Source organism: Eupeodes corollae, chromosome 1, assembly GCF_945859685.1.
Source record: "Eupeodes corollae chromosome 1, idEupCoro1.1, whole genome shotgun sequence".
NCBI lineage: Eukaryota > Metazoa > Arthropoda > Insecta > Diptera > Syrphidae > Eupeodes > Eupeodes corollae.
The window spans coordinates 285,959,018-285,984,194 of record NC_079147.1 but is presented as its reverse complement, the minus strand read 5'-3'; the positions used below and the strand labels follow the sequence as shown (position 1 = coordinate 285,984,194).

The window sequence follows — 25,177 nt, the reverse complement described above, 5'->3', positions numbered from 1 at the left end:
TAAAATTAACAATTAAAAATTTCAATAATTATTCCAATATGACAGCTTAACTTTATTCAACCATTTTTTTTTGGAAAAATTACAAAATGAAGATATACAAACATTTGTCTTTAAGGGCAAGCAAGTAAGTCCATAAATATATATGGATGCGAAGTACCCCTTTGTTTTTCAATTTTTGGAAAAGAAAATATTTGTTTTAAGTTCTCCGCTTAGTAAAGTCTTAATTAAAAATGTATAATTAAATTTGTAATTGATTTTTATATGTTATTCGACGGATATTTTTGGGCTCACGAAAACATATACTTTATTTTGAATACTTCCGTGAATTTAAAATTGTATTTGCAACCTAAAGCATACACATTCAAACTACATTATCATTAATTTGACAGCAGCTACACGCTAGTGGCTCCCATACAAAGCTGTCATCGCATCGGTTTTCACCAACAATCGGCCATTTTAGTCAAAGACATCATCGTGTACGTTTGTGCTTTTGGTAGGTTCCACGTTTCTACAATTTTTTTTTGTGAAAATAATCTCAAAATTTCGAAGCCATCCTTGAATTTAATTGAATGTTTTGACTAAATTCGTGTGCTATAATGTGATATCTTTTTTTTATAATTTGCAGTTCTTAAATTCTTCAAGAGTCCCTAATTACAATTATTCAAGATGGTTAGGGAGAACAAAACAGCCTGGAAAGCCAGCTATTTCCTTAAAGTCGTTGTAAGTATTTATTTAAATTAATTTCTATTTGCTATCAATCCATGATGAATACCTTTCCGTCTAAACTCGAACCGTCTGGATGCTCAAGCTAGAAATAGCTGAACCCAAGTATCCTGGTTCGTGGAATGTTTTATACCTGCCTCCTAAGGGCTGTCTGATTACTTCCAAACTTTTCTACTCTGCCCATTCAAATTATTAGCATTTCTAAAAACAATTTTTCATTTTTTTCAGCAATTGTTCGACGAATACCCAAAATGTTTCATCGTCGGAGCCGACAACGTAGGTTCTCGCCAGATGCAAAACATCCGTACTTCCCTCCGTGGAAAGGGTGTCGTTCTCATGGGTAAGAACACCATGATCCGCAAGGCTATCCGCGGACACTTGGAGAACAACCAACAGCTCGAGAAGTTGTTGCCTTACATCAAGAACAATGTAGGTTTCGTTTTCACCAAGGAGGATTTGTGCGACATCCGTGACAAGTTGTTGGAGAGCAAAGTTCGTGCCCCAGCTCGTGCTGGTGCCATTGCCCCACTTCCCGTCATCATCCCAGCCCAGAACACCGGTTTGGGACCCGAGAAGACTTCTTTCTTCCAGGCTCTGTCCATCCCAACCAAGATTTCCAAGGGTACAATTGAAATCATCAACGATGTACCCATCTTGAAGCCTGGTGACAAGGTCGGAGCTTCCGAAGCCACTTTGCTTAACATGTTGAACATCTCTCCATTCTCATACGGTTTGATTGTGAAACAAGTTTACGACTCTGGTTCAATCTTCTCGCCCGAAATCTTGGACATCAAGCCCGAGGACTTGCGCGCCAAGTTCCAACAAGGTGTTGCCAATTTGGCTGCCGTGTGTTTGCAAGTTGGATACCCAACCATCGCATCCGCACCACACAGCGTTGCAAATGGTTTCAGGAACTTGTTGGCCATTGCTGCCACCACCGAAGTGGAATTCAAGGAAGCCGCCACCATCAAGGAGTACATCAAGGATCCAAGCAAATTCGCTGCCGCAGCCGCCCCAGCTGCTGCCGCTGCAGCTGCTCCAGCAGCCGCCGCCAAGGAAGCCGCTAAGGAGGAATCCGAGGAAGAGGAAGACGACGACATGGGTTTCGGTTTGTTCGATTAAACGCACTAGAACTGCATCAACAGACGCCTCTATCATCAAGGAATGCTTTGGTATACTAATTGTAATAGTTAAGTTGCAAATTATCGTCGGACTGACACTCCAATGGCGAGTTGCAACAAACTTGACAAGTATAATAAAAGTTTTTACTTGAAATTTGAATTGGGTTGTTTTTATTTGGTTGGAACAGATTGATTTTCTTTCTATTATTTTCAATAGGAAACTTTTTTGGAATAGCTCTCGGACATATATTTTTATTGATCCGATGCATAACGTGCATGCTGATGGACACCGACTTAGCACTAAATGATATGATAATAAGCAAGCCTTGAAGAGGATTTAAGTCAAGACAGTGCAAACTTTAAAGAAAAATATTGAGTTCTTCAAAAGATGTGGGGAAAGAAGAAAGTAATCACCTCTTAAAAGCTTGCAAAAGAACCAATATCTTTATTTTTGACATTGATACCAAAGGCGAGAGTCACCATTGAATTGCTTAGGGGAACAATTAAACGCGCTATTTCAATAGATTATAGAACGTAATCCGTTAAATAATAAGGCCTCTGAATTTTTCCCACTGACGAGGAGATTAGGGAATTCCCATTTGTATGCTTCTGTTTGCAATTGTAGGAGAAAACCGCTACCGAAAATCATGATGAGCAACAACATTGAACTAACATCAATGAATTACAAAATGGAAGCTCCAAAGAAACCTCCATCCAGTTGACTCAACAGCCAAACATTGTAGTTCAATTTGACGACAACTGTAAAGCCGATGAACCAGCTAATATCCATAGATTTTGCAATCCTGAAGAGATAGCTAAGATCATTAACAACTTGAAGCCGAAGAAATCAACTGAAATGGACAGGGTTTCCAACTATATACTGAAAAGACTTCAGCAAATCTTTGTAATAATCTTGACTTTCATCATAAATAACTGCATCATCAACGGCTATTTTCCAAAAAAGTGGAAGACATCCAAAGTAGTCGCAATTCCGAAGAAAGGCAGCACCAATATGATCTCCAACTACAGGCCGGTATCACTCCTCAACAACTCAAAATTCTGGAAGAAGTCATATTAAGAAGGCTGAAGATATTCTGCAACGGACAAAACATCACTCCGACATGCAGTTTGGATTTCGACAAGCTCACTCAACGATCCATCCACTTCTAAAGTTTCAGTCCGACGTCACCGCCGATCTCAATAGCCACCGAGCCACAGTTGGATGCTTTCTGATTGTCGAGAAAGGAAAAAGGATTGAGGCCCTCATTCATAAGCTCCGAATTTTTAATATCCCACAGCCAATAATACAAAATTTTGTTTTCTTTCTTTCAGAAACTTCTTTGTAGAAATTGGCAGTTTCAAGTCAACAATTAAATACGTAAAGGCTGGAGTCGCCCAAGGATCATAACTTGGACCGTTCCTCTACACAGCCTAATGACATCTGAACAGCCAGTGCCAACGGATTGGGAGAACCTGCTGTTTGCGGATGACTCACTCACCTATTCGTCCTCTATGTTTCCTACGATCGCAGCCCGAAGAGTAGAAGCACACATAAGCAGACTACGAGTACTACCAGAAGTGGGGAATAAGGATAAACACCTCCAAATCGGAATTGGTGAGGATCCGGAGACACGTCACCAACATCAACCGATGTAGATCGACTGCAGTGGCCCGAAACCTTGTTCTGGGGCCCTACTATGTAACTCGATTCTACTTTTGATTCTATTAGAAAATCATTTGCGATTCTACTTTTAAGTGGCACTACCTATGAAAGTAGAATCGAATGCCAGTAATGCCAAGGAATTGCTCGAAAAATTGCGATTTTCGAACGAGGCTCGAATTTATTTGACATTACATGAACAAAAATAAAAAGAGAAAAACTAATAACTCAAAGCGCGAAATTTATTCCAACATAGTTTTTTATTTGTTAATTAAATATGGATAGTGTAGGAATTTGGTTTGATGAGGAGTCAAATGAAAATGAGGAAAGAGTTCAACAAATACAAAGGAGATGGATACGAGATAATTCCAATATATTGGAGCTCAGCGACAAGAGGTTGTGCCATTGAAGTTATTTCAAAAGTTTTTTTTAATACATTTTGTTATGTTTACTTACAGCTTTGTTCAAAATTACCGCCTGTCTAAGGATGCATTTACATTCATATTAAATAGCATTTCCACAGAACTAAATATTTCCAGAAGACAAACTTCTGTGCCGAATATAATCAAATTATCGGCAACATTGAAATTTTTGGCGACAGGCGGATATCAAAACCAAATCGGTGGAGATAGATTTGCGGGACTAGCACAACAAACAATGTCGAAAATAATGAGTGAAGTTTTATCTGTTATAGAAAAGGTTGTTTGTCCGAAGTTCATAAACTTTAATATGACAGAGGAGGAAAAAAGAAAATCGAAGCGGTACTTTTGGGATAAATCGCGAATACCCGGTGTGATCGGTGTTGTCGATGGAACCCACATCCAGATCATTAGGCCGGCAACTAGTGAACAGCTTTTCTTTAACAGAAAACTTAAGCATAGTATTAATGCAATGGTGGTAAGTTGAAATATAAATTTCATATTATAAAGGCTATATATAAAATGATATATAGATATGTGACAATACTATGGCAATAAGGGCAGTTAATGGACGATATGGAGGAGCTTCACACGATTCTCACATCTGGGGACTAAGTGCTGAAAGGGCTTTCCTCAAAAGAAACTTTCAAAACGGTGATCGGTCGTCATGGATCTTAGGTATGTCTTAAATTTACTGAAAAAAAAATGAATAAAATACTACTAAAAATTTTATTTTAAGGAGACTCAGGGTATCCTTTGGAGCCTTGGATTTTGACACCATACAGAATAGCAAGCGAAGGATCTGCCGAATCAAAATTTAATGAAAAATTTTCGATTTCAAGGTCAATTATTGAGCGCGTTTTTGGTGTTTTAAAAGCAAGGTTCAGATGTCTTTTGGCGGCAAGAGAACTTCACTATACACCGGAGAAGGTCACTCAGATTATGAATGTTTGTTGCGCTCTTCATAACATCTGTGTAAAATATAAAGTTGCGTTACCTGATTCAAATCAAGATCTGGTTTTGGAAGATGTTAGTGATCATTTCAGCTCAGATCAACATTATGTAGAAAACGAAGAATATATCAATATAGCAAAAAGGATTCGAAATAATATAAGAAACGATTTATTTAATTCATAAATATTTTACTTTTATTAAATCAATCAACTTAAAAATAAGTAAACATCAATTCACTATTTCAACAAAAACAAACATAAATAAGGAATTTCACTTTAAAAGATATCACAAAAATAAATAAAATACTTCATTTTCAAAAAAAAAAACTTGTTTTTGTTACTATAAAAAGTCTACAAGTTAACAGTCTTCAATGTTAAAAGTTTGCTGTTGCTTAAGTTTTAAAATTTCTTTTTTTAGTTCTAACTTCAATACCAAATTTTTGTTTTTTTCTATTGCACACAATTTTTTGAACTCAAACTTTTCTTTTGCAAATTTTTGTTTATCTTTTTTTAGTGTGTACTTTTTTTCATTAAGTTCATAGTTTCTTTTCTTATATTTCACAATACTTTTTAAGTTATCATTAACTTCCCTCATAGCCATAAACATATTGTTCTGATATTCGATTTGATGGCTTATTTGATTTTCAAGTAATGCATTTTGTCGCTTTTTTGGTGTAATTCTTTGTCTTGGTATATTTTCTTTTTCAGCCCTCTGAGTATTCAGACTTGTTTCAAAGTCGACGGTAGTATCAAATATACATTCTTCATCAGCATTTTCAATGCCCACCACGGATGCTCCTACACTTTCTGTATAGTCTTCGAGCTGGCTATTTGAATTTGTTTCATGTGCAACACCGAAGCATAGAGACCTTTGCATCCCATCAACTGCTTGATTTAAATCTAGCAACTCAATTACTTTCTCTTCTAAAGCATTCAAAGAATAATATTTAGGTGGACCACCTCCAGTTGCGGATATATTTATTCTGTTTTTTCGTAACTTAGCTTTCGTATGAACTTTAAAATCAGCCCAAACCTAAAAAGGTACATAGCTTTAAAAAAAGTGGTCAATGGTGGAACTTAGTTTACCTTTTTCCAACCGACAACATCACGCTGCGGAGGACCTTCAGCATTCAAATTTGCAGATAAATTTAGCCACAACTGTTTGGACTTTTGTCTTGCCTCGGGAGATTTTAAATATCCTTTAGCCAAATCTGAATGGCTAGTCATGAATTGCACCATTAGTTCAAATTGTGATGTCTTCGTGTTCGGATTTTTTGATGATTCCCTATACAAAACACATGCACATACAATAATAATGAAATAAAATCAATAAATTATTAATTTTCAATTTATATTTACTTACATTTTGAAAAATAATACTTTCGCACAGTTCTTTTCGGCAACACATTTGATGACGGATAATTTTGTGAGGTTTTGCTACAATTTGGCGTCTACTTACGAGTTCGGTAGTTCCCCGTTTATGCGAAAGTGCGTAAAAAGTACTTGGCACTACTAGAACTGTTCGATTTTCGCACATTGTAGCGTTCTATAAGAATTACAGAGTACCAAATTTGCGAATTCGCACATTTTCTTTGTAGAATCGAGTTACAGAGTTGGGCCCCTGACGTTTCCGGGTGGATTAAAGTCAAGAAGAACGCCAAATACCTGGGAATACATTTCAATAAGCTGCTGCAATTCAACCCACACTAAAAGGCTGTGATAGCGAAAGCCGGTTATTACCTACAGTTTTCCGATATGGTTACCATAATATGAAAAACTGCAATGGAAAAACTTAAAGCCTTCGAGAGTCTTGACAAGTCTTGACACCCGGACCCGAGATACCTGTGTGATATGGATATTTTGGACAAACTCCCCACTGACGACGCCGTCTCCTTCTATGATGCCTGGTCAGCATACTACCGCGGCTAAACGCCGCAACACCCAACCAAAATCCATCATTAGAACCGGGACTAAACAACCTGAGATGAACCTCGCCAACGACAATCTTTTTTTAGCAAACGACTTCATGTTAATTTTTGTAATTTACCAATGCATAAAGCCTTTGTGCCAACAAATGTTTAAATTTAAGTTATTGATAAATATTATTTATGTTAGAATTGAGCCAAATGTACATATATATTCCACAGAAACAGAAACTAAATTCTTTAAATTGAAGATTGAGATTACGGATCTTAAAGGAATATTCTTCGATTTGTACAAGAATTGTGAATTTTTAACTATCTTCAGTTAGATTACCTAGGAATCATTTCTTTTTGAATTGAGCGATAAAGACTTAAGAAATATAAACTGGCCAAATAATTTTCCTAATCGATTCCTTTCATAAGGATGACTTCAATTTTAGAAGATTTGAAAAATAAACTAGAAAAATATATTTGGGACCTGGTGTAACCAGTTTCCAAAAACGATGCCTATAAAATAGATTAGGTATTATGGAGTATTTATATATATGTATTATAAACAATCGAAAGCAGTGTTACCGGTGGGATTTTTGAAAAGGTCGCAAAAAAAAGGGTCAAATGAAAAAAAAGTCGCATTAAGATTTTTTTTTAATACATACCTAAATCAAACAAAATCTGTATAATTTGCAAAAAAAAAATTAGTTGTTTTTTAGTTCTTTATTATAAATTCTTATAAATAATAATATATATCACACACGTTCCTTTTCTTAAAAAATACGTTAAAGTGTATATGTATATAACATTAGGTAAATAACAATAACAGTCAATTCAATTCAGTCGATTAAAGTTATATTAACTCAAGTTTTAAAGTTAAACTAAAAAATAAATACATTCATATTCTATTCAGTTCTTTTGAAAAACAAAAATTAAGGTACATTTTAGGAATTCATATTATTTATAAAGATTTGACTTTTATATTTATATTATTTTTAAAATACCAGTCATTCAGCCCTATCATGAATTTCATCGTAATCGAAATTTTAACGAATCCCGAAAAACTGTATCATGAAATCCGTTCGTAGTGGAAAATCTCATACAATTTTGCATTACTAACGGATTTCATGATGCAGTTTTTGCGGGATTCGTAAAAATTTTTAGGATGGAATTCATTATAGGGCTGATTATTTTGTTGTGATTAATTTACGGTAGCTTTTTATAAGCTCCTCTGAAGGTTTCCATTCATCAAGAGTTTGCTTTTCTAAAATATTTGCTGCAGAGAGCATTGCATTACATGTTTCCACACACAGGCGGTTCGTTAATATATTTTTTAGAATTGTTAACTTAGAAAAAACCCTTTCGGCACACGCACTGCAGTGTGGAAGTGTGAAAATATGTTTTACAAAGGAGTATAAATTGGATTAAACAAATTCTCCGAGACGGTTTTTAACTGCCCCGATCTTATGCCAAAACTCCTCCAAATTAGACAGTTCCAAAAAACTTTCATAATTCTTTTCATGAATTTTGAATTCTAAAAGCTTGTATTCTTCAATTACTTTTTCAGGTTGAATTATAAGGTGTTAATAATCTGATACTAGATCATTATAGTTTGAGATCTTCGCCTAGTTTGATTACTTGAGGATCCAAGTGCCTCAAAACCGAAAACTTCCTATCATTGATATTGAAAACACATAGAAATAATTGGGAAACTTTGTTAAAGAGGAACGGAGTGGTGAAATAACCAAAATTACTATTACAAACTTAAAATTGTTAACTATTAACTACATTAATATGCAGAATCGAAAGGTTGAAATGAATTTTTATGCTAGAATAGCAAGATTTCGATTCTGAGCAAACGTGATTGAGTCGACCCAAAGAATTTCAACTTGATTCCATTTTATAGATTGAAATTATGTATGACAGTGTTAGATATGTTCTTATTTCAATGGAAGTTTGGAAATTTTGTATGAATTAAGAAAATAACTTATCTTTTCAATGTATTTTTCTAGAGATGGGGTCAAAAAAGTCGCATTTTTTTTTAAAAAAGGGTCAAAATAGACAATTTTTTAAAAGGTCGCATGAGGTACAAAAAAGGTTTAAAATGCAACTAAAGTCGCATAGCGGTAACACTGATCGAAAGTGACTGAAATAAACGACAAAAAAAGGTAACTGGCTTTGAAAATTCAAATAAATAAAGACGAATAGGTGTAAAACTGATTAAAACTGCCGTTGTATGGTGATCCGTTAAAGCTAGGGACTTCACATCTTGTTTTAAATATTAAGGATATTTGATTGTAATTCAGTGAATCTTTAAAGAAGTTTGATTCCATAAGATTCAGGTTCAGTTGTGAGTAAAGAATCTTGCTTTGTGATTTTCGAGCTTCCTCCATAAGAGCATCGCATTCCAAATTTTCATACTTTTGTTGGATTTTGTAGAAAGCCTCTTTAGCATGATATAAATTTGATGGATTCAACGATATTGTTTCTCGACACGCGTTTCCCACAGCTTTCCATATCAACATCCACCAGTCCTCGTTTCTTAGCTCATAAAGTGCCATTCGTTTTGTCTGTCGGTCTTCATGATGGAATAAAACCTTTAAATGTAGTCAGCGTGAAATTTAATTTTGCTAGTAAATATTTTTGGAAGTCCTGTTTCCAGATACAAGGCATAGTTAGGTGTTTTAAGGGGTAAATTAAAAAGTTTCTTCAAAAAACATCTGTTAAACTTTTCTATCGCCTCGTATTCGTTGATTCCCCATACCTGGGCAGCATAAGGAAGCGAACTTTTTATAACAGCATTAAATTTATATTGTATTTTGAAGATAATACTATTCGCTGGTTTGAAAATATGTTTCCCCATTCCTTGACATTAACGTGATTTTGTTTTTTTTTTTAAATAAAAAAAAAACCTTCCAGGTACTTGTATTCATCTGTGGAGGGTTTCCATTTAAGTGCCAATTGTATGAAGTTTATTTACGTGCACATCCCGAGAACACCATTATTTTTGATTTTGTTAATAGTTTCTCTCGGAATTCGTTAAAGTTTTGATTTCGGTCCCATCATAAATATCACATGGATCAGCTTAACCTTTTTTTTGAACAAAGAGTACAAACTGTCGTATGTGGTTCTGCGACATTTTTTGCAACTTAACTTAACTGCGGAGTAAGAGACCATTGGAAATTGGTTTGGTTCCTACTTCTTGAGATGTGTTTCAATAAACTTCCCAAAATCTAATTTTCGCTAAACAGGAAAAAACGAAAAGAAAGGATTGTTTTTTATTTATTGCCTGAGTCCCATGGCTTAAAATTCTGTGTCCATAATTGAAGAGAATGCTTCCGAACCAAAGGTAAAGCTTCCAACGCTGTTCATCAGTCATCACTATTGTGGGCACTAGAAGCACAATTATTTCTATTGACTAAATATAATAAAAAACGATGTTCTTATTGTTAAGCGAAATGTTCGCCAATCATAATAATAATCGATATGGTTGGCCATTGGTATAAATGTTCCATTATTTTAGGGCCTAGTAAGTTTGTTAAAACTGACGAACACTTTCATTTTAAGGGTAACCTTTTGCGAATCATAATTTTGATTATCGCTAAACCAAGCATTTTCTAAACCGCATGATATATAAATCTCATTTGTGGGCAGTAGGAAGACCAAAATGTCCATTCTCCTTTTGTTTCCGATAGCTTTCTATAGAAAACAGAGTAAGCCAAGGACATTATAAAGGTATTCAAGCGACGTTATTGTCCCTAATAGTTTTAAATAGTCTTCTTTGAACACTATCCAAGACTCAGTAAAATACTTAGATCAAGGGGAGCGGTCTTTGTCTTACGTAACCTAAATACTTTGCTACATTTTTGGTGGCATCGGCGATGTGAAAGTTCCACAACAGGTGGTTGGTGATACAAATGCCGAGAATTTCGAAATGTTTAGTAAGTTCCATTGCGGAATTATGAAAAAGATGGTAAATTAGACTTTTACAATTTAAAACATCTTCTGAGTGTATTGGAAAAAAAATGTAGGATATGAATAGAAGAACTTTCTCTTTTCATGTTTAAAGGAAGGAAAAGATAAATATTTTTGGAAGAAATAGCAAGAGGCAATTACCTGAAGCAAATGTCAATATTGTAGTAGAAACTTTTTATGAAAATAATATTTATTTAAAATAGCTTTATTATTAATAGTAAAGCTTCAAACACCTGTTTTCCTGAATTGAGGCATTGAGAGCAGAAGAAGCGTAACCCCAAATTGTAATAATTGAGAAAATAACGGTTAAAGAAATTAAAGAAAAACATTTGTTTATTATTGGTTTCCTATTTTAAAAAATGGCTAATAAACTTCAGCTATGAAATGTCTGGAGGAATATCTCTTATTTTAGATTCTAATCTTGTCTTTAAATGTGTGATTTACTTTATTTTAGTTATTACATTTTTTTATTATAAATTTCTAAGCACAAAATTGTAACAAGTTATGAGTTAAAACTGCTATGAAACTATCACTTTTCATTATTAAAAGTTTGAGACCACCTCTGAAATTTGGGAAATATCGAGTTTTAACCCCTAAACTGAAGTTTTAGGAAAAAAGTTAATACGTGAAAAAAGTGAAGAGCATGTCTAGTTGTAAATGATAGAAAAATATAAACTATTTTTGTACTAAACATAAATTATTTATTTAAAAAAAAAATAAAAGCTCTAAACTGAGTTTTCATCAAAAAAACCCTCCTTTAAATTCAATAATTTTTTTTACAATTCTGGGCAATCTTCTTACAAGGTTTTGTATTTTTTCTTGATGGAATATTATTCCAGCAATTTTGTAGAGTTTCCCAAAGAGCAGATTCCGATGTTATGTGGTGATTCCGGGCATTTCTGTCAAGCTCTTTTCATAAGAGCTCAATGGGGTTAATATCTGAAGACTGCGGGCGGTGGCCATACCATTACTTTTAGAATTTCCTCATCTTCTTTTTGTTTCAGGTATCCCGGCAAAATTTTGAAGTGTGTTTCGGGTCATTGCCTTGCTGGAATACAAAACCTTCACCCATTAATCGGAGTTCAGATACCAAAACGTGGTCTTCCAATATCGTTTTATTGACTTCTTTATCCATTCTTCCGATCACTCGTGTAAGATCTCCTCCTCCATTGAAGGAAAAACATCCCCACACCATTACTGAACCGCCTCCATGCTTTACAGTTGAGACCAAACAGTCTGGTAGCATCTTCTATTCAGCACTGCGCCTGACTCATCGCTCCATAAGACTCTGTTGAAGTCTTTATCTTTCCAATCCTTATGGGTTTTGGCCCATTCCAACCGTTTGATCTAGTTTTGGGGTCGTACAAATGGTTTCCGCACTCCAACGCTCCCAAAAAGTCCAGCATGCCTTAGCCTTCGTTGTATCGTTGATACAGATAATGGTTCTTCGCGGATTTCATTGATCTGGGTGCGTATTTCTTGTGCTGTTTTCTTCCTAGAACGCTTGCTTATGGTGATGATATGCAGATCTTCGGTTTTCGTCTTAACTCTAGGTCGTCCTGAACTCGGTTTATCCTTAAAACCGCCGGTACTAGAGTAACGCTGTATGGTCCTGTGAACTGCTCCTTTGGATATCTTCAGTTTTATGGCGATTTCTCTTTGCAAATAGCCTTCTTCAATAAGGGTCATGATCGCAGATCGAGTTTCAATAGTTAATTCCTTAACTTTTCCCATAATGCGAACTTTGTTTACTGGAGAAGATCAGTCTCAAATAAATTTAAATTGGATCAAACCGAGCATTAAATACAAAATCCTGAATATGTAGGTATTAAAATTTTACATTTTTTTTACTCTTTAATATTACCCCAGTCATAAAAAAATTCCAAATTGAATGTAAGAAGTCATAAAAATAAAAACTATAAAAAATCCAAATAGAAACCAAAAACCAAATGCTGTTTTTTTTACCTTTTTTCACAAAACTCCTCATAATTTACAGAAAAGGATTAATATCTGGAGTTTTTTCACTTGCACCTTTTATAAATGGTCTAAGTTAACAATGCAGGTAAAAAAATCCTATATTCATTCATAAACCCAGGCGCCAGGGACAAATAAAGCAACCCTTTGAAGGTGGTCTCAAACTTTTGACCGGTAGTGTATGCAACTAAGCTAACGTCTCTGTCTGTAGAAACAGTTGTCAAGTTCTTATAAAAGTCCTGGTAACTCAGGGGAATACAATTTAGTAAGTCGAGTAAATCTTTCTTTTTCGCTTCACTTACGGCATTTCCTTTAGAGATCTGTGATTATTTTAGATGTTCTATTTTTAATATCACAGTTTCAAAAAGCACGTCTTCGTTATTGCTGTACTTGTAGCCATTGAATCTTAAGCCATTCCGCTTTGCCTTTATTAAAATTAATCTTTGGATTTGTTTAAATTTATCACAGATCCATCCATAACAATAATTTTAAATGGATCCTTCTTTCTTGCTGCTGCTATAACCAGTCCATAGGGCCAAAAATGTCTTTTAAATACCTCTTTTGTTTTTCTATAAGACTAAAGTCTTGATCACAAGGTAAGTAAGAGTGGCTACTCAATAGAAATTTGTGATCAATTTTATTTACAAGATAGTCACTATGCGAAACAATCTATTGGCAAAAAACGGACATCTTAATATTCCTATTTTGCCCACCACACTGGTCTGTGTACATAATTAAATTTGAGGTACTCACAAAATGTTTAATATAATGCAATAAGCAGCTGCCAATTTCTTGGGGACCGCTTAATCCAACCGACTCATCTCAAATATACATGTAAGCTTTGTTCCTGGATGGATACCTAGACAATTTGTCCAAAGCTGTCTCTTATAATAGCACACACCCCTTGAAATGACTGGAGTTCGCAAGGTTTTCATAAGATTAAATGCAATTACGGAAGTGTCTTTAGATTCGTTTGCTTTTGCTGCATCATCTCTTATGCCATTTCTAGCCGATTCCGCTTTTCTAAGACGCAGTTCATGTTTGATTTCGCTTACTGTACAATTTTGGTGCAGAAATAGCGTGTGTTTGGAATTGATTAATTTAAAAACGAAATACATAATGCAGAAGTGGCGAAAGCGGGTTACGCCATTTCTGTCCTACGAAAAATTGCGTGCAGTGACAATGTTTCAACAATATTGAGTAGGTTTTTTGAACAAATATGAGCTACGCCACTTCTGCATGCAAAGAAAATTTAATTTTGGTCATGTTAGTGTAATAAACTCAAAATTGAAAAAATGAGGATTACGCCACTACTGCTCTCATTGCCTCAATTATTTTAAAACCTTTCAAATTCTTAACTTTCATTTTCCATAAGTATGAAAAGTCACTAAGTGAACATAACTGCTATAAATTCAAATCAGAGAATGAGGAAGTTTACTATTTAACTATTGGGCGTATTCCCGATTTTTTGCTCTCCTGCAAAATTTTGATTTTGTTATTTAATGACTTTTACCTCCAAGCAGGCGCATTGTTTCTTTACATAGCCAAGTCCGGAACTCTAAATATTCCTTCATGATTGACGCCCACCTTTTAAAAGTCTAACAGCCAAATACGGGTACATCTCATCGTGATGGTTCCAATTCAAGCTAAATACAGATGAAAATAAACTTAATGTACCTTCAAGCGTTAATAGCATGTTCATTATAAATGAAACCAATATAATTCGATATTTATCATTTCATACTAATCCCATATCAAGACTGTTTCAACAGAGACATCACGAGGAACCTAGGCACTTATCTAAACAAATATAATCAGCTGACCGAAATGACGCCATTTATGCTCTCAAAGTCACAGTAGATCCCTTCCTACCTCAACTCTTACAAGATCACAAGTTAGTTTGATTTTGTTTCTTTTATTTGTCTTCTTTTTTTTAAGGTATTTTATAGGTACATCTTTTATTTTGTTTTATTTTTTAATAAATCAACAATTAATGTCTTAAGCAAAATAGGTATATATATTTGTAAACTGTAAATATATTACTGTATAGAAAATATTCTCAGAAAAGGTATTTTAACATTTTGTTTTGTGTGTTTCATATTATTTTTGTCCGTATGGTTATTTTGTTTTTGTTTGTTTTAGTTAAAGGCACATTGAATACAACATTTAAAAAGTTTTGGACCAAGTAGCATACAAAAAAATACAGAAGAAATAGAAGAATTAACAGTATAACAATATAAATTTTTACAATTAAATGATTATCCTTTTAGGAGGTTTTTGTTCCCTTTAGGTTGTTGTGGTATTGGTAATTTCATTTCCCCATTCTTTGGCAATGATTAAAATTGAATGACGACTAAGGTTGGGTCCAATAAGTGGGTTCATTTGGGTCATGTAACAGCACAACCAGCTACAAATTTTAATAATAATTTAGTTTTTAAAGGAAAAAAAATGTTTCAAAAAATTAGAAGAAGGTATACTTACAATAACCAACAACAGGCTGCAGTTAACATAAGACAACACTGAATTATTCTGTGGATAAGAAAAATATAAAATTTTGTCCAATTGAGTCATTTTTGGAGGTGGTCTCACCCTTTATTTGGTCCCTTGGCGAACAAAGGACACACAATTCCAATGAATCCCCAGATTACTGTAATTAATGAGGGTGGTAGAAATGCAGCAGCCATTTTTGTAAACGAAATATAGTGTAATACTGTGGGGAGAAAAAACTGAAAAACTTCACGGAAATCTAGTTTCTACGTGAAGAAAAATAAAAATTGAAACTTGTTCTTGATGTTCAGTGAAAAAGTTGTCACATGACTGACATTTTATAAAATAGGCAAAAAATCAATTTAACGAAAACGTCATCGAATTCAGCGGTTTTAACGAAATATGGTGACAGTTAAGGGTGGGATTGCAATGACAAGTTGGTTAAGCCGAGTACACCAATCCCACTTAGTTTTAGTCAGGAGAGAGAAACACAGATCAAGAATAAAAATAAAAATTTATTACCAATATACTGCAATTTGGGTTAAAACTTAGCATAGAAAATAAAAACTTAACTTTTCATTAGCGCAGCACGAATTTCGAAGCACTATATAGCTGTTAGTACGCCGTACTATCAATTCAAAAAAACTTGTTATAAAAAACGAAATACAAAAAAAGTTGGGTTACATATGAAAAAGAAAATATTTGTTTTATGACTTAAAGGTGTTTCCTCGACTTAAAACATGTTCTATTGAGACCCTTAATTAACTGTAAGAACAATTAGAAGGAAATTTGTTCTGCAGTAATGAAAAGTTACTATAAAATCAATTTTCAGCACATGAGTTCACATGCTGTTATTTTTATTTAACTTTTGTGAAACCGATTAATTTTGACATTTACCTAATGTTTGCTCCTGTAATATTACTAAAATAATGTTTGATGGTATTTATACAATAAATAATATGGTTTTGCATGGATACAATTAATCAAGTTATTTTAGATCTAGATCTGCCAAAACACAAATTTTCCTTAATTTTGCATTCAATTCGACAAAAAAAATTGATTAATTTTTGCAATAATTGTAATTCAATTTAAAACATGCTTAGCTGCAAGTTTGACAGCTCTACCGCACTCATTAACACAAATAAGAAGTTATACTGATACAATGACAAAAAACAATTTCAATCGTGGTCCATGCATCAGGAAAAAAAAAAATCTTATATTGACGGAACTCTAAATACACCCATGGAAAACCACATAAGTTATATTGAAAGGGATATTTCAAAGGTGAGCTAGAAACTAAGATTTATTTTAGACATAATAATAAAAAAAAACCTTATTTGGGCAACCGTCACTTCTGACATTGGATAAGTAAATATTACTCTCTTACTTACTGAAAGTGGCAGTTTATCCATCTAGCTCAGTCCCTACCTAGATATCTACAATTGTGCAAGTTGGGCGTAGTCACTTTCCATCTGTACACGCAATCTAATCCGTGGTCTTGCTCTACTGCGCTTTTCTGTAGACATGACTTTGAGGACGTTCCGGAACAAAGCCCGCAGCTTGTCGTTCCATCTTCCCCTCCATTCACTTTCTATACGACGATAGATCACGCGAAGAAATTTTCTGTCGAACGACCCAAGGTGCTTTTATCCGCTTTTGTCTTAGTCCATGCTTCTGCTTCATATAGTAATACAGGGATGATGAGGGTCCTATATAGCTACACTTTGGTCGCTCGAGAGAGGACTTTGAATTGCTTTCTTAGCCCAAAATAAAAGCGGTTACCAAAAATTATTCTTTGTTTGATCTCAGCGCTGGTGTTGTTTTCTGTTCATAGCAGAGCTTTTGTAGAAAAAATCCCTAACTACTTCAATGTTAGATATGTCTATAGTGAAGTTTTGAAGAGACTTCGGTGTTGTAGGTCTTTTCTTGATGTCAGCATGTTTAACACTTATTGACCGCTAAGCTGCCTATTCACAAATGCCCCTTTAACATCACGTTAGTTCTCCCATTGATATTGTCAATCATCATTCATAAGCGTATCACAGTAATTGGATAAACTTTTGAAATAAAGTACTTCTAGTGTTAACTTGGGAAAAATTATCGTTGAAAAGCCTCCCTATTGTCAGCATATAAGGGAGCACTACCTTTGACCGCAGACCAAAATCACTTTTAACGAAATCTCGCAAATTTGAAAAAAATTCACATAACGAAATCTGGCATTCCCAAAATAACTTATTTTCAAATCTCGCATTTTCAAAATCTCGAAACACAAAATCACTCATTTTTTCCGAAAATTTCGCTAGTTTCAACAAATCTTACACTATCGAAATCTCGCATTACAAAATCCCTATCCTATTTTTTGCATTTATTTGACACAAAATTAAACGATTATATTTTTTATTACAAACAACAAACATTGTTTTTAACCAAATTAAATTAAAAAAAACTGTACGATTCATATAGGTAGCTTAATATATTCCCAAGCCTAGGAAACATATAGATTTCGAGCTATGCTCTTTATGCTCGGTGAACTTAAGTCGTAAAGAAATTGAAGAGGCCCTGTCTGGATTAGATGCCAATAAAAGTGAAGGACCCGATGGGATTCCTGCTTGTCTTTTAAAAAATTGTGCAATTGCGTTAGCTGAACCACTTGCTATAATTTTTAATCTTTCACTTGCAGAAGGAAATTTTTTGGATAAGTGGAAAATTTCGTTTTTGTCTCCAATTTTTAAATCGGGGTCAAGGCAGGAAATTACTAATTATAGGCCAATATGTAAAATTTCTGCAATACCAAAAATATTCGAGAAGCTAGTTTGTAACAAATTGTCAGTTTTGTTTCGTAGCCACATATCAGTTTTCCAACATGGATTTGTTTCAGGTAAATCAACTGCGACAAACTTAGCTTTATTGGCTCACGATATCATATCAAATATGGAAATGATGTGTCAAACGGATATTATTTTCACAGATTTTGCGAAAGCATTCGATAGAATTAATCATAACGTCTTACTTCATAAATTAACTTCCCTAGGTATTCACTCTTCGTTATTGAAGTGGCTAAAATCATACTTGACAGGTAGAATTCAAAAAGTAAAAATAGATTGCTCGTTCTCATATGACATCTTTGTTCCATCAGGGGTTCCTCAAGGAAGTCATTTAGGGCCATTACTGTTTTTGTTATTTGTAAATGACATACCTAATGTATTTAATGATTCGAATTGCTTTCTTTTTGCGGATGATCTAAAACTTTATCGTAAAATAAGCAGTGAATCTGATTGTTCGCTCCTTTTGAAGGATCTAACAAGATTAGATGATTGGTGCCAACGGAATCACCTTCTTCTTAATATTTCTAAATGTCAAGTCTTGTCGTGTGTTAGGAATTACAACCCAATTTTGTTTGTTTATAACATCAAACACATAAAACTAGAAAGAGTGAGAACAAAGAAAGACCTAGGAGTTATCTTAGATACCAATTTGTCATTTTTACCTCACTACGACTATATGATTAATAAAGCTAGTCAAATGCTTGGTTTTGTCAAAAGAAACACCAGAGAATTTTCAGATCCCTATACATTAAAATCACTATATAATTCTTTTGTAAGGTCGGTTCTAGAGTATTGCAGCATAGTCTGGAATCCTTATTATAATAATTCAAGGGATAGAATTGAGAGAGTTCAAAAGAATTTTACTAGATATGCTTTCTTTAAGTTGAAATGGAGGATTCCAAGACCGTTCTATAGTGTTCGGTGTTTGCTGTTTGGAATACAATCTCTTCAAGATCGTAGAGTATACTTTTCAGTGATGTTTATTAGAGACATCATAACGTATCATATTAATTGTCCCCCGTTACTATCATTAGTAACTGGAGGAATTGCTCCATCAAGAACAATACGTTGTCGATTTCTTATTTATGAACAGTTTCATCGTAGCAATTATGGTCGAAATGAACCTATTTCCCGTTGTATCAGGGAGGCTAATTTAATTTGTAGCAGGATTGATTTTTATTCTAATTGTTCAAGAAACATGTTCAAATCTCTTGTATTAAATAATATTTGAATAATTTGTTCCTAATTGTAATTAAATATGTTTTTATTTAATGTAGACAATAAAACATTCTATTTGTAATAGTCGTTTGTGTATTAAATACATATTTCCCACCAACAATTAAATTATGTACTTTTATCATAGTCTAAGAGATTAACTGTAATCTATTTGATGAATAAACTAAACTAAACTAAATATTCATATTAAGTTGCACTTTGATTTCATGCTCAGCTTGAATCATCGATTGAAAGAGTAATCTCTCTTGTATTCATTTTAACAGTTTGTTTATTGCTTGGCTTATCATATCTTATATCAATTAAAGCAATAAATTAAAATGAAAATTAATCGTTAGTCCCGTTTTGTTTTATGCTGCAATAAGTCTGATAAACTATAATCCTGAAATTTGAAATCTCGCATTTAAAATTTCGGGATTTTAGTCTGCGATATTTTTAAATTCCGGGATTTGCAGAAGTGAGATTTTTCGATTGCGAGATTCTAAAAAACAAGATTTTAGTCTCCGAGATTTTAGTTTTGTTAACAAGATTTTAATATGCGGTCTTTCGTAGCCAACCCAGCATATCACTATTTGGTTTTAAGGATTGTGGTGTGATTTGACCATAATTTGAAGGAGTGAGCTACTATTAATATTTTGTTTGGCCAACAAACCAAAAAAATAGTTTCATTTTTGCATCAAACATTTCTTGGTGGTTTTTTTTTTCTTTGAAAATCTAATCGCAAGAGGACGCAAAGGTCTTGTTATTTTATGCTTTATGACCTTTTTCGTTTGGGTCAGGTAGAAAATAAGGTCCAAGTCAATAATCCACAATCGGCTCAAGCCCATTATGCAATTTGTGATCATTAAGCAAAAGGAAATATAGCAGTCAACTTTTAAACTTGTTATGCAAAATTGTATAGGAGGAATATGGTGAAGTAGCCATGTTGGGAGCCAGTTAACTGAAATTTTTTTCCATAGTCAATTATAAACCTTTTTCTGTACAGTTAAAAAAACTAACATCTAGTGGCTTTTCTTAAAAAAATATTCGATTATTCAACGTTTATTGCAAAAACTTGTCAAATTTAACCAAAATACTTAAAACTATGTAGCTCGGATAATATGGAATCTCGGTTTAATTGTCATCTTCTGATGAGCCCAACCATTACATCGGGGCTCGTTGTGAATGACACTCCATTTGTTAGCTCTTTAGGGAAAGTAAATCTTTTGCTAGGTAGTTCGCTGCCAATTCAGCGATGCCAGTGATTGTTATGACTCCACCTGTACTTGAGCGAGTTAGTGATTCTATGGGGCAAATGTTTTTTCGCGCTCGTACTGTAGCGAGAGTCCTAAAAGATCTTAATATACATAAATCCGCTTGTCCTGATGGTATCCCCGCTATTGTTCTGAAGAGGTGTTCTTCAACCCTGTTAAAACCACTGCGTAAGAATTTTCATCTGTCCTTCTAATCAGGTCTCGTTGCGAGCGGATGGAAAACCGCATTTGTCCAGCCTTTTCCCAAAAAAGGCGAATCTTCATCACTGTCTAATTACCGACCGACTGATTGCACTTACTTCCCTTCTTTCCAAGTTAATGGAAACGCTGATTAATTATCAGCTCAAGAAAAATCTCGAAGATCGAAAGCTTCTTAATGACCGACAATACGTAGCAATAGGTCAACTGGTGATCTGTTGGTTCATCTCACCATTCATTTGGAAAAAGTAAGATTATTGCACTTGATACTTCAAAAGTATTTGATAGGGTTTGGCATCAGGCTCTCTTATCGAAAATGCGTGCTTTCAGTTTTCATGAATCCCTCCTTCATTGGATTACTAATTACCTTTCGAAACGTTCAATACAAGTTGTATTGGATGGATTCAAGTCTGAAAACCACAAAATAAATGCTGGTGTGCCCCTGGGTTCTGTTCTATGTCCAACATTTTTTCTCATTGTTATTAATGATCTCATGTCTGCAACTTCTAATCCAATACATTGTTTCACTGACGATAGTACTCTTAGCTTTTTATATTCGCTTTCGGATGTGGAACTGCAACGACAACATATGATAATCTCATTAAATTTCGACCTTGACAGCATTTTACCATGGGGAATAAGAAACCACGTGGAATTTAATGCTTTGAAAATGCAATATACCCCCCTTGTCATTATCCATAAATGGCACTTTCATCGAGGAGACTAAACATCTCGATATTCTCGGTATGTGTACCACTAACCACCTTTTGTGGAACGATCACATACGCGATGTCGCCAAAAATGCCGCAAGATGCTTGGGTTTTCTAAGGCGATGCAAGAAATTTGTCTCCCCCTCTGATCTGGCTGTTATTTACAAGATTTATATCCAAAGCTTGAGTATAACTCCCATATCTGGGCTGGTGCTCCTGCAATTTACTTAAGCCTCTTGGATAGTATTAAACGTAGAGTATTTAAATTGATTGGTAATCTTGTCTCACCCTCTTTTACCGTTATTTTGATAGTTTATGCTTTAGAAAAATAGCCAGTTGCATTCCTCCCCTTAAACAGTTCAACCGTTATACTCGCGCTTCTAGGAATGCTCATCAATATAGCCTCGAGCCCAACTTCGGTCGTGCTGTCAAGTACAGAGATTCGTTCCTTAGCCGTACTATGCGAATGTGGAATGCCTTGCCTCACTCTGTCTTTCCCAGCTATTGCAATATTCAGGAATTCAAAACCAATGTGTACTCTTTTTTCCTTTCCTAGTGCTCACACTGTGTCTACATAATAAGTGTTATATATCCCTTTGAGTGTGCGCTTATTATAAAAAAAAAAACATGTATGAAAACTTTTATACTGGTTTATATTTATTTTCGTGATTTTAAATCATATTTATTAAAATAATTCCACTCCAGAAAGCCTAGATTTTTAAAAGTCAAGGCAATAACTTGAAATTTTAAAATGTTGCTATTTTTTAATAAGCCGTTCTCGACATATTTTCTCCTATCTTAATGATCATGTTTGATTTGAGAACAATTAAGTGGTGATTCTCATCGGCTTTGTTGATCTTTTTGATGATTAAATGAAAACAATTTTCATTTGATTTTTCCCAACGTTTCGACGGTGATTGCCGTCTTCTTCAGGGGATGTCTTTATTCACATAAATGATAAGAGTGTTTATTAAATACATACGAATATTATGTAAAGCTTTCAAGTATGACTTACATTGATTTAAATATTACAAAAACATTAAAACAAAAATAATTTAAACAATTAAAACAATTAAAATTTAAAGCGCTTCCGACTTTGAAGACTTGTCACTGTTAAATGTAAACTGTTGAATTGTTTTTGTCTGAAACTAAGGAACAGTAAACGGCGGATATGTTTTGAGTGTCTTGTTTGCGGTTCATATTATTTTTGTTATTTATTATGTGAAGTGTTTCTAATGTATAGCGTTTGGATGTATGTTTCTCCGTTGCAAGAATTTGGACTCCTTCAAAGTCTGGTTGATGTCCTGTTTCGATGGTGTGGCATGCTAGTGCTGTCTTTTCCGGGTTTTTTTGGCGAATGTCTGATTTATGGTTAGCCATTCTTTGTCGAAGGAGTTGTTTAGTTGTGCCAATGTAGCAGAGATTGCATGGTTCGTCCGGTTTTCCTTTGCAGTTTATTTTGTAAACTACGTCTGAGCGGCGATCCTTGTCCGTTTTCGTCTTTAGGCATGTAAATAAAGATGCAATTGTCTGGTTTGACTTATATGCTAAGTTCACGTCAGAGTTGTTTTTGGCGACAACTTCTTTGAAATTTTCCGAGAGTTTGGGAACATACACAACACTTTTATAAACACCATTCTTCTCTTCCAACTTGTTTCCGGAAGAAACTTGATGTTTTTGACGAAGTATCAAGTTTCTTATGATTTTTATCGGAAAGCTATTGTCAATGAGTATTTGTGTTACTTTTTTCTCATTGTCGGAGTGGTATTTTGAGTCACTCAACGCAAAGACTTTATTTATGAGATTGGAAGCAGTGTTCATACGTATGTGTTTGGCTTGATTAGATCGGAAATTGACAAGTCTTCCAGATGCCGTATCCTTCTGATACCAGTCGAAAGACAGACGGTCGTTTTCCCGATAGATTTTAACGTCTAGGAATGTTATTGACTCACTTTCTTCCTTCTCTACGGTGAACTGGATCTTTTCGTTGAATTGGTTGAGGCATCGTAGCACATTATCAATTTCTTCTCTTTTAACAATCGCGAAAATATCATCAACGTATTTTGCTATAAACTTAGGTCTGTAGTTTAGTTTAAAACATTCTTCAAGCAAATAGTCTAAAACCAAGTCAGCAATCGTCGGGGAAAGAGGGTTTCCCATTGGCATACCATGTATTTGTTTGTACAAGTTGTCTTTAAATTGTAAATAGTTATTGTCCTTAATGCAAAAATTAAACAATTCGAGAAATTTGCTTTGGCTCAACCTTGTGTTTTGGCTTATAATTTCCCATTTACTTTTAATAATGTTGACTGCAAGTTGAACAGGAACATTAGTGAACAGAGAAACAGCGTCATAAGAAACCAAAACTTCATTTTTATCGATTGTTAAATCTTTCGCTTTGTACTTGAACTCTAACGAATTTTTAACTGAGTGGGAAGATTCTTTCGTGACACACTGTAATATTTTACCAAGAAACCTGGAGAGTTCATATTACAGTGTGTCACGAAAGAATCTTCCCACTCAGTTAAAAATTCGTTAGAGTTCAAGTACAAAGCGAAAGATTTAACAATCGATAAAAATGAAGTTTTGGTTTCTTATGACGCTGTTTCTCTGTTCACTAATGTTCCTGTTCAACTTGCAGTCAACATTATTAAAAGTAAATGGGAAATTATAAGCCAAAACACAAGGTTGAGCCAAAGCAAATTTCTCGAATTGTTTAATTTTTGCATTAAGGACAATAACTATTTACAATTTAAAGACAACTTGTACAAACAAATACATGGTATGCCAATGGGAAACCCTCTTTCCCCGACGATTGCTGACTTGGTTTTAGACTATTTGCTTGAAGAATGTTTTAAACTAAACTACAGACCTAAGTTTATAGCAAAATACGTTGATGATATTTTCGCGATTGTTAAAAGAGAAGAAATTGATAATGTGCTACGATGCCTCAACCAATTCAACGAAAAGATCCAGTTCACCGTAGAGAAGGAAGAAAGTGAGTCAATAACATTCCTAGACGTTAAAATCTATCGGGAAAACGACCGTCTGTCTTTCGACTGGTATCAGAAGGATACGGCATCTGGAAGACTTGTCAATTTCCGATCTAATCAAGCCAAACACATACGTATGAACACTGCTTCCAATCTCATAAATAAAGTCTTTGCGTTGAGTGACTCAAAATACCACTCCGACAATGAGAAAAAAGTAACACAAATACTCATTGACAATAGCTTTCCGATAAAAATCATAAGAAACTTGATACTTCGTCAAAAACATCAAGTTTCTTCCGGAAACAAGTTGGAAGAGAAGAATGGTGTTTATAAAAGTGTTGTGTATGTTCCCAAACTCTCGGAAAATTTCAAAGAAGTTGTCGCCAAAAACAACTCTGACGTGAACTTAGCATATAAGTCAAACCAGACAATTGCATCTTTATTTACATGCCTAAAGACGAAAACGGACAAGGATCGCCGCTCAGACGTAGTTTACAAAATAAACTGCAAAGGAAAACCGGACGAACCATGCAATCTCTGCTACATTGGCACAACTAAACAACTCCTTCGACAAAGAATGGCTAACCATAAATCAGACATTCGCCAAAAAAACCCGGAAAAGACAGCACTAGCATGCCACACCATCGAAACAGGACATCAACCAGACTTTGAAGGAGTCCAAATTCTTGCAACGGAGAAACATACATCCAAACGCTATACATTAGAAACACTTCACATAA

The 25,177-nt window shown here is 34.4% G+C and overlaps 5 protein-coding genes across 6 annotated transcripts; 2 read left to right on the top strand and 3 right to left on the bottom strand.

Moving 5' to 3' along the window:
• The first annotated feature begins 428 nt into the window (after window positions 1-428).
• On the top strand, window positions 429-2,004 carry LOC129938915 (60S acidic ribosomal protein P0). The gene is made up of 3 exons (XM_056046742.1): window positions 429-493; window positions 626-720; window positions 952-2,004. The coding sequence occupies exons 2-3, from the start codon at window positions 667-669 to the stop codon at window positions 1,843-1,845; spliced, it is 948 nt and encodes a 315-aa protein (XP_055902717.1). The 5' UTR covers window positions 429-493; window positions 626-666; the 3' UTR covers window positions 1,846-2,004.
• A 1,534-nt stretch (window positions 2,005-3,538) lies between these two features.
• On the top strand, window positions 3,539-6,217 carry LOC129938913 (putative nuclease HARBI1). The gene is made up of 4 exons (XM_056046739.1): window positions 3,539-3,900; window positions 3,963-4,401; window positions 4,457-4,601; window positions 4,663-6,217. Exons 1-4 carry the CDS (start codon window positions 3,782-3,784, stop codon window positions 5,058-5,060), a joined length of 1,101 nt encoding a protein of 366 aa, XP_055902714.1. The 5' UTR covers window positions 3,539-3,781; the 3' UTR covers window positions 5,061-6,217.
• Window positions 5,235-6,494, bottom strand: LOC129938914 (uncharacterized). Of its 2 annotated transcripts, none has more exons than XM_056046741.1 (3): window positions 6,240-6,494; window positions 5,963-6,161; window positions 5,235-5,909 (listed from the first exon to the last, which is right to left on the bottom strand). In XM_056046741.1, coding segments are annotated over exons 1-3 (876 nt in total). In that variant the 5' UTR covers window positions 6,242-6,494. The 2 variants fall into 2 exon arrangements, with proteins under 2 accessions (XP_055902716.1, XP_055902715.1); XM_056046740.1 differs by having other exon boundaries at window positions 6,283-6,494.
• Window positions 6,495-12,111: 5,617 nt separating this feature from the next.
• LOC129951152 (uncharacterized) lies at window positions 12,112-12,498 on the bottom strand. The gene has a single exon (XM_056063176.1). The coding sequence runs from the start codon at window positions 12,496-12,498 to the stop codon at window positions 12,112-12,114; it is 387 nt and encodes a 128-aa protein (XP_055919151.1).
• A 2,236-nt stretch (window positions 12,499-14,734) lies between these two features.
• Window positions 14,735-15,564, bottom strand: LOC129938922 (V-type proton ATPase subunit e 2). The gene is made up of 3 exons (XM_056046756.1): window positions 15,328-15,564; window positions 15,220-15,267; window positions 14,735-15,145 (listed from the first exon to the last, which is right to left on the bottom strand). Exons 1-3 carry the CDS (start codon window positions 15,420-15,422, stop codon window positions 15,025-15,027), a joined length of 264 nt encoding a protein of 87 aa, XP_055902731.1. The 5' UTR covers window positions 15,423-15,564; the 3' UTR covers window positions 14,735-15,024.
• Between the last annotated feature and the right edge of the window lie 9,613 nt (window positions 15,565-25,177).

Coding starts and splice junctions, on each gene's coding strand:
- LOC129938915 (XM_056046742.1), top strand. CDS start 667: ATGGTTAGGGAGAACAAAACAGCCTGGAAAGCCAGCTATTTCCTTAAA. Junction 721..951: donor GCTATTTCCTTAAAGTCGTT/GTAAGTATTTAT, acceptor CATTTTTTTCAG/CAATTGTTCGACGAATACCC.
- LOC129938913 (XM_056046739.1), top strand. CDS start 3,782: ATGGATAGTGTAGGAATTTGGTTTGATGAGGAGTCAAATGAAAATGAG. Junction 3,901..3,962: donor TTGGAGCTCAGCGACAAGAG/GTTGTGCCATTG, acceptor GTTTACTTACAG/CTTTGTTCAAAATTACCGCC. Junction 4,602..4,662: donor TCGGTCGTCATGGATCTTAG/GTATGTCTTAAA, acceptor TTTTATTTTAAG/GAGACTCAGGGTATCCTTTG.
- LOC129938914 (XM_056046740.1), bottom strand. CDS start 6,413: ATGTGCGAAAATCGAACAGTTCTAGTAGTGCCAAGTACTTTTTACGCA. Junction 6,162..6,282: donor AAAATTATCCGTCATCAAAT/GTGTTGCCGAAA, acceptor TGTTTTGTATAG/GGAATCATCAAAAAATCCGA. Junction 5,910..5,962: donor ATGTTGTCGGTTGGAAAAAG/GTAAACTAAGTT, acceptor GTACCTTTTTAG/GTTTGGGCTGATTTTAAAGT.
- LOC129951152 (XM_056063176.1), bottom strand. CDS start 12,498: ATGGGAAAAGTTAAGGAATTAACTATTGAAACTCGATCTGCGATCATG.
- LOC129938922 (XM_056046756.1), bottom strand. CDS start 15,422: ATGGCTGCTGCATTTCTACCACCCTCATTAATTACAGTAATCTGGGGA. Junction 15,268..15,327: donor GCCAAGGGACCAAATAAAGG/GTGAGACCACCT, acceptor TCTTATCCACAG/AATAATTCAGTGTTGTCTTA. Junction 15,146..15,219: donor GCAGCCTGTTGTTGGTTATT/GTAAGTATACCT, acceptor TAAAATTTGTAG/CTGGTTGTGCTGTTACATGA.